The following is a 12445-nucleotide window of genomic DNA, read 5'->3' on the forward strand; positions in this document are numbered from 1 at the left end:
CTGACCTCCCTATAGGAAGCCGGTAGTAGAGGTGGTCCATCCTGTCCAGGTCTCATCTCCAGGAGGTCTAACTCTGACCTCCCTATAGGAAGCCGGTAGTAGAGGTGGTCCATCCTGTCCAGGTCTCATCTCCAGGAGGTCTAACTCTGACCTCCCTATAGGAAGCCGGTAGTAGAGGTGGTGTCTCCTGTCCAGGTCTCATCTCCAGGGGGTCTAACTCTGACCTCTGACCTTCCTATAGGAAGCCGGTAGTAGAGGTGGTGTCTCCTGTCCAGGTCTCATCTCCAGGGGGTCTAACTCTGACCTCTGACCTTCCTATAGGAAACCGGTAGTAGAGGTGGTGTCTCCTGTCCAGATAGCATCTCCAGGAGGACTGAGAGGCAGTGTGACCTTCACTCTCAGGATCAGTGATAAGAGCATCATCACCCAGGAGATCATCCTGGATGCCATGTGTCCTCATATCAGGTTAAATACTCAGGTACTGTAGACACTGTGTCCTCATATCAGGTTCAATACTCAGGTACTGTAGACACTGTGTGTCCTCATATCAGGTTTAATACTCAGGTACTGTAGACACCATGTGTCCTCATATCAGGTTTAATACTCAGGTACTGTAGACACTGTGTCCTCATATCAGGTTCAATACTCAGGTACTGTAGACACCATGTGTCCTCATATCAGGTTAAATACTCAGGTACTGTAGACACTGTGTCCTCATATCAGGTTTAATACTCAGGTACTGTAGACACCATGTGTCCTCATATCAGGTTTAATACTCAGGTACTGTAGACACCATGTGTCCTCATATCAGGTTAAATACTCAGGTACTGTAGACACCATGTGTCCTCATATCAGGTTTAATACTCAGGTACTGTAGACACCATGTGTCCTCATATCAGGTTAAATACTCAGGTACTATAGACACCATGTGTCCTCATATCAGGTTAAATACTCAGGTACTGTAGACAATGTGTCCTCATATCAGGTTAAATACTCAGGTACTATAGACACCATGTGTCCTCATATCAGGTTAAATACTCAGGTACTGTAGACACCATGTGTCCTCATATCAGGTTAAATACTCAGGTACTGTAGACACCATGTGTCCTCATATCAGGTTAAATACTCAGGTACTGTAGACACCATGTGTCCTCATATCAGGTTAAATACTCAGGTACTATAGACACCATGTGTCCTCATATCAGGTTAAATACTCAGGTACTGTAGACACCATGTGTCCTCATATCAGGTTTAATACTCAGGTACTGTAGACACCATGTGTCCTCATATCAGGTTAAATACTCAGGTACTGTAGACACCATGTGTCCTCATATCAGGTTAAATACTCAGGTACTGTAGACACCATGTGTCCTCATATCAGGTTTAATACTCAGGTACTGTAGACACCATGTGTCCTCATATCAGGTTAAATACTCAGGTACTATAGACACCATGTGTCCTCATATCAGGTTAAATACTCAGGTACTGTAGACAATGTGTCCTCATATCAGGTTAAATACTCAGGTACTATAGACACCATGTGTCCTCATATCAGGTTAAATACTCAGGTACTGTAGACACCATGTGTCCTCATATCAGGTTAAATACTCAGGTACTGTAGACACCATGTGTCCTCATATTAGGTTGTTGTTTATTCCAGGTGGAGTGGTTTCAGTCCCATATTGTTGTTTATTCCAGGTGGAGTGGTTTCAGTCCCAGTTCATTGTTTATTCCAGGTGGAGTGGTTTCAGTCTCATAATGTTGTTTATTCCAGGTGGAGTGGTTTCAGTCCCATAATGTTGTTTATTCCAGGTGGAGTGGTTTCAGTCCCATATTGTTGTTTATTCCAGGTGGAGTGGTTTCAGTCCCATATTGTTGTTTATTCCAGGTGGAGTGGTTTCAGTCTCATAATGTTGTTTATTCCAGGTGGAGTGGTTTCAGTCTCATAATGTTGTTTATTCCAGGTGGAGTGGTTTCAGTCCCATAATGTTGTTTATTCCAGGTGGAGTGGTTTCAGTCCCATAATGTTGTTTATTCCAGGTGGAATGGTTTCAGTCCCATATTGTTGTTTATTCCAGGTGGAATGGTTTCAGTCCCATATTGTTGTTTATTCCAGGTGGAGTGGTTTCTGTCTCATAATGTTGTTTATTCCAGGTGGAGTGGTTTCTGTCTCATAATGTTGTTTATTCCAGGTGGAATGGTTTCAGTCCCATATTGTTGTTTATTCCAGGTGGAGTGGTTTCTGTCTCATAATGTTGTTTATTCCAGGTGGAGTGGTTTCAGTCCCATAATATTGTTTATTCCGGGTGGAGTGGTTTCAGTCTCATAATGTTGTTTATTCCAGGTGGTTTCAGTCCCATAATGTTGTTTATTCCAGGTGGAGTGGTTTCAGTCCCATAATGTTGTTTACTCCAGGTGGAATGGTTTCAGTCCCATAATGTTGTTTATTCCAGGTGGAGTGGTTTCAGTCCCATAGTGTTGTTTATTCCAGGTGGTTTCAGTCCCATAATGTTGTTTATTCCAGGTGGAGTGGTTTCAGTCCCACACTGTTGTTTATTCCAGGTGGTTTCAGTCCCATACTGTTGTTTATTCCAGGTGGAGTGGTTTGAGTCCCATAAGTTCCTGAAGGTAGAGTTCCCAGTGAGGGTGAGGAGCCCCAATGCCACCTATGAGATCCAGTTTGGACACCTGCAGAGACCCACACACAGGAACACGAGCTGGGACTGGGCACGCTTCGAGGTACCAATAAAATGGATTTATACAGCCCTTTTAAAATCAACAATTATCACAAAGTGCTTTACAGTAAACAGCCTAGTCCATCAAAGAGCTTTACAGTAACCAGCCTAGTCCCCCAAAGAACTTTACAGTAACCAGCCTAGTCCCCCAAAGAGCTTTACAGTAACCAGCCTAGTCCCCCAAAGAACTTTACAGTAACCAGCCTAGTCCCCCAAAGAGCTTTACAGTAACCAGCCTAGTCCCCCAAAGAACTTTACAGTAACCAGCCTAGTCCCCCAAAGAGCTTTACAGTAACCAGCCTAGTCCCCCAAAGAACTTTACAGTAACCAGCCTAGTCCCCCAAAGAGCTTTACAGTAACCAGCCTAGTCCCCAAAAGGGCTTTACAGTAACCAGCATAGTCCCCCAAAGAACTTTACAGTAACCAGCCTAGTCCCCCAAAGAACTTTACAGTAACCAGCCTAGTCCCCCAAAGAGCTTTACAGTAACCAGCCTAGTCCCCCAAAGAGCTTTACAGTAACCAGCCTAGTCCCCCAAAGAGCTTTACAGTAACCAGCCTAGTCCCCCAAAGAGCTTTACAGTAACCAGCCTAGTCCCCCAAAGAGCTTTACAGTAACCAGCCTAGTCCCCCAAAGAGCTTTACAGTAACCAGCCTAGTCCCCAAAAGGGCTTTACAGTAACCAGCATAGTCCCCCAAAGAGCTTTACAGTAACCAGCCTAGTCCCCCAAAGAACTTTACAGTAACCAGCCTAGTCCCCCAAAGAACTTTACAGTAACCAGCCTAGTCCCCCAAAGAGCTTTACAGTAACCAGCCTAGTCCCCCAAAGAGTTTTACAGTAACCAGCCTAGTCCCCCAAAGAGCTTTACAGTAACCAGCCTAGTCCCCCAAAAGAGCAAGCAGTGGCAAGAGACAATTCCCTACTTCTACTGACTGACACAAATAACCCATAACTCCCCTTAGCATTGTTGTTTTGCTGGTCCTAATACAATATGATAATGCTCCTTCCTATAGGTTTGGGGCCACAAATGGGCAGACCTATCGGAGCACGGCTTTGGAGTGTCTCTGCTGAACGACAGTAAATATGGATACTCTGTTCACCAGAACACCATGACGCTGTCTCTGTGAGTCGGACAAATGTTGCAGTTTAACAAACTGGAAGTGGGTAGCTGAGTTGGCAGAGCATGGTGCTTTCAACGCCAGGATAGTGGGTTCCACGTATTACTAACATAGTTAACACCACATTCTGTCAACGCCAGGATAGTGGGTTCCACGTATTACTAACATAGTTAACATCACATTCTGTCAACGCCAGGATAGTGGGTTCCACGTATTACTAACATAGTTAACATCACATTCTTTCAACCCCAGGATAGTGGGTTCCACGTATTACTAACATAGTTAACATCACATTCTGTCAACGCCAGGATAGTGGGTTCCACGTATTACTAACATAGTTAACACAACATTCTGTCAACGCCAGGATAGTGGGTTCCACGTATTACTAACATAGTTAACATAACATCCTGTCAACGCCAGGATAGTGGGTTCCACGTATTACTAACATAGTTAACATAACATTCTGTCAACGCCAGGATAGTGGGTTCCACGTATTACTAACATAGTTAACATAACATTCTGTCAACGCCAGGATAGTGGGTTCCACGTATTACTAACATAGTTAACATAACATTCTGTCAACGCCAGGATAGTGGGTTCCACGTATTACTAACATAGTTAACATAACATTCTGTCAACGCCAGGATAGTGGGTTCCACGTATTACTAACATAGTTAACACAACATTCTGTCAACGCCAGGATAGTGGGTTCCACGTATTACTAACATAGTTAACATAACATTCTTTCTCTCCTTCCTAAGACTGTTCTTGTATTTTTCCTCTTAAAAGACTGCGATCTCCTAAGGCTCCTGATGCCAACGCTGACATGGGCAGTCATCAGTTCACCTACGCTGTCATGCCACACACAGGTGAGGTATTTTTTTATCTTTATTGAAGTGTAATGTTAATTTGCCATGTGTAATGAAGATATTGGAAATGTTACTCAGCGCCAAGCTCTCATGAAACAAGAAAAACACAAAAATCAGCAAACAAGAAATAAACTCGACGGTCATTTTCCATTGAGAATAAATTGTGTGACTTGGTTCAGCTCTTTTGAAAGTATTTTTGTTACTGTTGGTTGGTTATTTTATGCAAATGTGTGCAAATTTTAATAGTTGACAGTTAGGATAGCCAGAAGATGTGAACGTTGGTTTGGTGTCTCGACCCATTCAAGCTAAAGAGTTACACTTATTGTTGGTGGGTATTATATGCAAATGTATGTAGATTTAAGTAGTTATAATTTATAGTGCAGACCAGGGCTAGATAGCTACGCCCAGGACCAGAGCAGTGGTTGTGGTCAGTAGTTGTGGTTGTGTGGTCGGTAGTTGTGGTCAGTAGTTGTGTGGTTGTGGTCAGTAGTTGTGGTTGTGTGGTCGGTAGTTGTGGTCAGTAGTTGTGGTTGTGTGGTTGTGGTCAGTAATTGCGGTCGGTAGTTGTGGTCAGTAGTTGCGGTCGGTAGTTGTGGTCAGTAGTTGTGGTCAGTAGTTGTGTGGTTGTGGTCAGTAGTTGTGGTCAGTAGTTGTGGTTGTGTGGTCGGTAGTTGTGGTCAGTAGTTGTGTGGTTGTGGTCGGTAGTTGTAGTTGTGTGGTTGTGGTCAGTAGTTGTGGTCAGTAGTTGTGGTTGTGGTCAGTAGTTGCGGTCGGTAGTTGTGGTCAGTAGTTGTGGTCGGTAGTTGCGGTCGGTAGTTGTGGTCAGTAGTTGTGGTCAGTAGTTGCGGTCGGTAGTTGTGGTCGGTAGCCAGTATCGTACCTTAATCATGACAGGCCCAGGTGCCCAAAAATATTTCCCAATTTTGTTGGTAAGGCTGTGTGTTAATATTACTAAGCATTGTAACAACAGAGCAGAACCTAATCTACGGGCACATTTGAAGATGTTACCAGAGAAGTAATATAACCAATACATTCAGCACCATGGACGCTGTCAGAAATTAACCCGTATAAAGTCGATCAGCACCACGGAAAGCACAAAGCGGTCAAAAAACACCCTATTTTATCTGCAAATAATAGGCAATGGCCTATATTATATAACATAAATATATAGATCAATCTCTTGACTGAAACACAGCTAATGACCCAGTACATGCTCGCTGTAGTTATGCACGGCGGCAAAACTGACATACCGGTATTTCACATGATCCGCCTCCCGCAGAGGCCCTGTAGCAGAAACACCAGCCAATCAATGAAGTGGAGCATTCAAATAGACTGCTTAGATGGCAGCATGCCTTTAACAGTATACGATGCGTATGTGCTTACTATTATTCTTATAACCTAGTTAAACGTATAGGCTATGATGACAATGACATGTCTCAGCGACCGTGCACCAGATCATGGTGTCCAAAGACAGAACGAACATGCTCGCTGTTTGGGGTTTTAGGCTGGGTTTCTGTACAGCACTTTGAGATATCAGCTGATGTAAGAAGGGCTTTAAAAATACATTTGATTGGTATTCAACGGGTCTTGCACTCTACGAAGTCGTTGACTATGCCATTCAAATCCATGGCCCTGGTGTTTTCAATGGACAGAATGGCCAACTCATTCAGTCTCTCCTGTCCCATGCTGCTCCTCGGGTACGATTTAATTATCTTCAGTTTGGAAAAGGAGCGCTCGGCACTGGCTCCCTTTACAGGCAGAGTCATGACAAGGAGCATCGCTGTAACTACTTCCCCAAAATGTAGCAGTGACTGAATTGTAATCCACGATGAGCATCTTGGCCAGGTCTCTCACTGTGCTTTGCTATTTCCTTCTTAAAACAGGCCCTGAAAGAGCATAATTGTCCAGGGAAGCTTGCTTATGTATCGTTGCTGTAACGTTCAGCCAGCGGGCTGGCGGTCTCGTAGAGCGGACCATCATCTGCGTTGGCAAGGGTAGTGGGATGGATGGAGTCAAACAGACTCGATGTTGCCCGCAGACTTTTACATTTGTTTGACAGCTGGTGGATAACGATGTCAAGGTTTGCACGAAAGACGTTGACTCTAAAACTACTCTCCCCCATCAGACAGTCGCTCGTTTTCGCATAAGCTCATCAAAATGACGCCTCGCCTTCCTTCTCCGAGTGTCTTCAAATGCGTTCTGAGCTCCCCATCTTGGTCGGCAAGGGTCTTTGCAGTGACTGTGGCCTTCTGAAAATCCGGTGGGAATCCGGACAGGACCTCTATCATGTCCTTGAGTCGGCTGACTGCCCTGTGCAGGTCTGCGTCTTTGGCCCGTAGCATGTTGAAGACAACGTTCACATGTTCTAAAACCTTAGTCTGCAGAACGACTAAAAAAAGAAAACTAAATTTTTCAATTTTCTTTTTTCAATGCTGCTGCATCGTCCCTCTTATCACTTAAAAGCACCATCTTGGTGAGGGCCTTCATTACGTCCACATATCTGTATCTCAGGGCGGAAAGGGACTCCGACCTCTGACCAGCGGGTGGGACACAGTCGTTTTAGAGTTACATTTTATTTTTCTGGTGCAAAATCAAATATACCACTCAACATTGACCATCTCTTTATGCTATTCCCGAAGAATGTGTATAACAGTTCAACAGTATCATAAAACTGTTTAGTCTCTGGCACATTGTTTGACAGAGTCGTTGAGAGCCAGGTTAAGATTGTGCGCTGCGCAATGCACATAAACAGCAAGCGGCTCCTTTTTAGATATTCTGGCCTGCACATCCGAATAGACCCCGCTCATGTTATCAGCTCCATCATACCCCTGCCCACGACATTTTGAAATATCCAGCCCGATATCCTCTATGCTGCCCAGGATTTTATGTTGAAGCTCAGCTGCTCTGTCAGCAGTCTTCAGAAATCCCCAAAATGACTCAGTGATGGTCAGATCTGTGGTGACATTATCTGCATCTCTTATCACTCTCACGTAGCGATAAACTTGGCTTAACTGGTCTACTTTGGATACATCCGGCGTGGTGTCCATAATAATATGGAATGAATGTCACATTTCACTCAGCTCGGCTAAAATATAAACCAGCTCATTTTGGATTTGAGGACTGAGGATAGTAAACGGATCCTGCGGGGCGTTATAAAAGTTATTTCAGAACTGGGTCGTAAAAATGACAGCAGTTCAATTATACTAAGAGAAGTATCACTGTTGGCCTGCCCCAGCTTTTCACGGTGCCCTCTGAACGCCAAATTACATGATGCAAGTGTGAGAGTTACATGAACTATGCGCTCCAACACCTGTTGCTAGAAATTTGCTGCGTTACGCACGCCTCTCTCCATTTCTGCGTCAATAGTGCCATTGAGCTTCCATTTGCTCAAATACCAAACAGGCACCCGTGTGAATCTGGGATGTCTTATGACATGCTATTTTGGATATTAGATAGCGCCAATCTCTCACCCCATATTCACCCACGCATCAGAGAAGAAAGGATCACTCCGATCTCCGAACAGCCAGTAAGGCTCACAATACGCGCAATCTAGCTTGTCCGAATAACACAGCCATGTACGTGGTCATTTGATTCCAGCCTTGGTTGTAGCGGTGTAATACGACTCGAGAAAAACACTGCCTTTCGTCATGGGAATGGGCCAGTAGGCTTACACGAGCCCCATGCAATAACGCGCCGTTTAACTTTTGAACCCACACTTGTTGCATAATGCCCTGTCAGTTGGATAGGTAAAAAGGCCGTCTGTTCCACTTCCACCTGTTTCCTCAGCCGTCACGATTCTAGCCTCGCCCTGCTCCTCTTCCTCCCCACCCAGCCCGGGGATAGCTTGTCTGGCCTGGCTTGTGTTCGGGGTCGTATCCGCCGATACCTGCCAACCTGTATCCTCCTCTGTCAAAGTTGCTTCTTCTGGCACGATGGAACAGCTCGGCCTTGGCTCTCTTGGCCCGCTAAAAGCTGCTGCTGGCGATGATAAACCTACACCCTCCTCTGGTCCCGCTACATTGCTTGTTTTAGCAATGGCTGCACTTTGAACTGCATTTGAAAAAGGAATCTCATTTAACTGATTTTGATAACTCCTTTTTTTAAATCCATAATTTTCTATTCTCGACTTTCTCTCTATATTTTTTCCCCGGCCGTTGTCTCTTGATAGTGTTGATAAAACGTTTACTTGAGACAGGAGAACAAGTGGAGACATAGGACGAGGTGGATAATTTTATAATAAGGCCGTTTTATTCAAGTGTAAAGATATCAGGCAAAAGCGTGCACGGCCCCTTTCTGTCAGATTCTTATGAAATCGTCGGAGAAGAGCCCGCTCTAAACAGTACATTCAAATTATATAGGCAACTAGCAAAGTAGGTGGTCTTGTCGTCTGGCCTTCCTCTTGGTCAATCTTGGTCGTGAGTGGTCCTGTTCGGACCAGGTGTCGACGTTCCATTGGCTCTTGACATAGTTCTTTGTCTTGAGTCACACCCTTGGAAAGAATGTGTATGTCTAAATGATGTTTCAGGGGCCTGTCCTGAGTGGGGTGTGTGTGTGTCTGAGGTTAGTATCTAATGAGATCGGCATGTGCCTAAGGACAAAGAGAGGGTGGGTTCATTTTGTACAAAGGATAGCCTATGTTGGAATGTTGTTATACTAGTCTCCAGTATCTATTTCAATTTCTTACAATAGCTAGCGCAACTGTTGCATAAAGCGGTGACAGAAACAACAACGCTTTGGAGAGTATTTCCACAATGAATCCCAGAATGCATTTCATTATCTTAACATGGTATTGAAACTATTGAATAATATGATTTATTTAGCAAATTCGTTTGATTTATTGTCATCAATACACTGAAATATCATGCTGACTTATGTAGTGGTAAAAAAAACATTTTGTTGGTGAAACCAACAGTGGGATCATATAGCCTTGTGGTCAGTAGTTGTGGTCAGTACTGTGGTCAGTGGTTGTTTGCAGTGCTGCCAACTTATAGACTTTGTTGCTATGTTTAGTGATTATTCAGACCCCTCTAGCGACACATTTTTAAAAAGTTATTAGTGACAAAATCTGGCGACTTTTTCTGGTGTTATTGGAGACTTTTGAAGACTCTGACGTGAAAGCACGTATCGTTCTTCACAACGAGCGGCAGTCAGAGTAGATGTTCACCCCTCCGCGTCCAGACTGCAAATTAATTGCGCATGCAGGAAGCCGCCGCTGGCTGATCGATGTAAATGTAAAAAACGAAAATAAAAAACAATAAAATAAAATAAAAAACTAAGTAGCTCCGCCAGAGTGTCTCTTTTGGGTCACTTTTGCCAGTCCCAAGCCCGGATAAAGGAGACATTAAAAAAAACAAGAATCGACAGAAGAAAGTTAATTTGTAGTTCTAAACATATTTAGGGTGTTTTTACTCACTTTTTGACTCTCCCACGACGTTATTCCTCTCTCCTACAGCGTCCTTCACAATTACATGATCATGCAAATTAGGTGATGACGACTTCTAGCGACTTTTAGGACAGCCAATAGCTACTTTCCTTACTGAGGAGTTGGAAACACTGGTTGTTTGGTTGGTCAGTAGGTGTGGTCAGTAGTTGTCATCAGTAGTTGTGGTAAGTGGCTGTAGTCAGGAGTTGTGGTTGTGGTCAGTAGTTATGGCCTGTGGTTGTGGTCAGTAGGTGTGTGGTTCAGTAGTTGTAGTCAGGAGTTGTGGTCAGTAGGTGTGTGGTTCAGTAGTTGTAGTCAGGAGTTGTATTGTTGTGGTCAGTATTTGTGTGGTTGTGTTCGGTATTTGTGGTCAGAAGTTATGGCCAGATATTGTGGTCGGTTGTGGTCAGTAGTAGTGTGGTTCAGGAGTTGTGGTCAGTATTTGTGGTCAGTGGTTTTGGTCAGTAGTTGTCATCAGTAGTTGTGTGGTTTTTGTCAGTATTTGTGGTCAGTAGTGTGGTTGTGGTCAGTGATGTTGGTCAGTCGTTATGTGGTTGTGGTCAGTAGTTGTGTGGTTGTTGTCAGTATTTGTGGTCAGTAGTGTGGTTGTGGTCAGTGATGTTGGTCAGTAGTTGTGTGGTTGTGGTCAGTGATTTTGGTCAGTAGTTGTGGTCAGTATTTGTGTGGTTCAGTAGTTGTCATCAGTAGTAGTGTGGTTCAGTGGTTGTGTGGTTGTGGTCAGTATTTGTGGTCAGTAGTTGGCGCTACAGAGGGTGGTGCAGACAGCCCACTACATCACTGGGGCCAAGCTCCCTGCCATCTAATCCCCAAGCCATAAGACTGCTAAATGGCTAACAGAATGGCTACACAGACTGAGTTGACCTTAGTGCAACAAATAAAATACTGTCTCTATGCACACTTGCAGGGATATTCTATTTCTGTTCTTATTTCAGATTTGATTAGTAGAGAAGTCAAAGTTACATTTCATACACTAACTTTTTGTCTTAGTTGGAAAAATGGTCAAAATGGCAGTTTGCATAAATTGAGGCAAAGTTGATGTGGTTAATAAAACAGCTGTATCGTTCGATCTCTACAAGATATTTCTGTTCCGATTCCAGATTTGAATAGCAGAGAAGTAGACCAATGTGTCACACCTCAAAGGTTTTGTCTAACTTGTTGGGAAAGTGGTCAATATAGCTGATTTATGTCCAAAGTGACATTGTTTAACAGTGAATGTTGGAAGTCATGATGTCACAATGGGGAGCTTTAGAAAGTCCCGTTAAAGTGCAAGATGGACGAAAAGACAAATTAAATGGAAAGACAAGATGGACGAAAAGACAAATTAAATGGAAAGACAAGATGGACGAAAAGACAAATTAAATGGAAAAGTATCAATTGTATCAAAAGGTTGTATGCAAGCACACTATTCCAGACCAGTCTGCACACTATTCCAGACCAGTCTGCACACTATTCCAGACCAGTCTGCACACTATTCCAGACCAGTCTGCACACTATTCCAGACCAGTCTGCACACTATTCCAGACCAGTCTGCACACTATTCCAGACCAGTCTGCACACTATTCCAGACCAGTCTGCACACTATTCCAGACCAGTCTGCACACTATTCCAGACCAGTCTGCACATTTTAACGTTTGAATGGCGTTTCTAGCTTAAACAGTGTAAGACGAGAAGCGTGCAGAATAATAATAGTACGATTTTTGTAAGTCCCACCTTATAGGAAGTATGTCGAAGATTTAAAGTGGGGACTCTTGCTTCGCAAGCCCCATTAATAAGTCAGAAATAATTCTTACAATATTTAAAATGTGGCTGCTGTTGTAAGCCACATAATAAACAATATGTCACACACTGGATAGGTGCAGTGTAATGTGTTGTTGTACAGGGTCAGCCATAGTAGTATGATAGGTGTTGTTTTACAGGGTCAGTCATAGTAGTATGATAGGTGTTGTTTTACAGGGTCAGTCATAGTAGTGTGATAGGTGTTGTTTTACAGGGTCAGTCATAGTAGTATGATAGGTGTTGTTTTACAGGGTCAGTCATAGTAGTATGATAGGTGTTGTTTTACAGGGTCAGTCATAGTAGTATGACAGGTGTTGTTTTACAGGGTCAGTCATAGTAGTATGATAGGTGTTGTTTTACAGGGTCAGTCATAGTAGTATGATAGGTGTTGTTTTACAGGGTCAGTCATAGTAGTATGATAGGTGTTGTTTTACAGGGTCAGTCATAGTAGTATGATAGGTGTTGTTTTACAGGGTCAGTCATAGTAGTATGATAGGTGTTGTTTT

The 12445-nt window shown here is 43.5% G+C and overlaps 1 protein-coding gene across 5 annotated transcripts in view; it reads left to right on the forward strand.

Annotated features, from left to right (window-relative positions):
• The window catches only part of man2c1 (mannosidase, alpha, class 2C, member 1), a 70374-nt gene that overhangs the window by 56458 nt on the left and 1471 nt on the right, over window positions 1-12445 (forward strand). Inside the window, exons 20-24 of one of the 5 annotated variants that reach the window (XM_071405130.1) lie at window positions 322-465; window positions 552-564; window positions 2596-2739; window positions 3747-3856; window positions 4641-4720. In XM_071405130.1, the coding sequence (XP_071261231.1) occupies window positions 322-465; window positions 552-564; window positions 2596-2739; window positions 3747-3856; window positions 4641-4720 (491 nt within the window). Of the gene's footprint in view, window positions 1-321; window positions 479-551; window positions 565-595; window positions 609-723; window positions 737-855; window positions 869-2595; window positions 2740-3746; window positions 3857-4640; window positions 4721-12445 lie in introns of all 5 variants that reach the window. The other 4 variants (XM_071405128.1, XM_071405131.1, XM_071405129.1 and 1 more) reach the window with 4 other exon arrangements.

Source organism: Salvelinus alpinus, chromosome 6, assembly GCF_045679555.1.
Source record: "Salvelinus alpinus chromosome 6, SLU_Salpinus.1, whole genome shotgun sequence".
Lineage (NCBI taxonomy): Eukaryota > Metazoa > Chordata > Actinopteri > Salmoniformes > Salmonidae > Salvelinus > Salvelinus alpinus.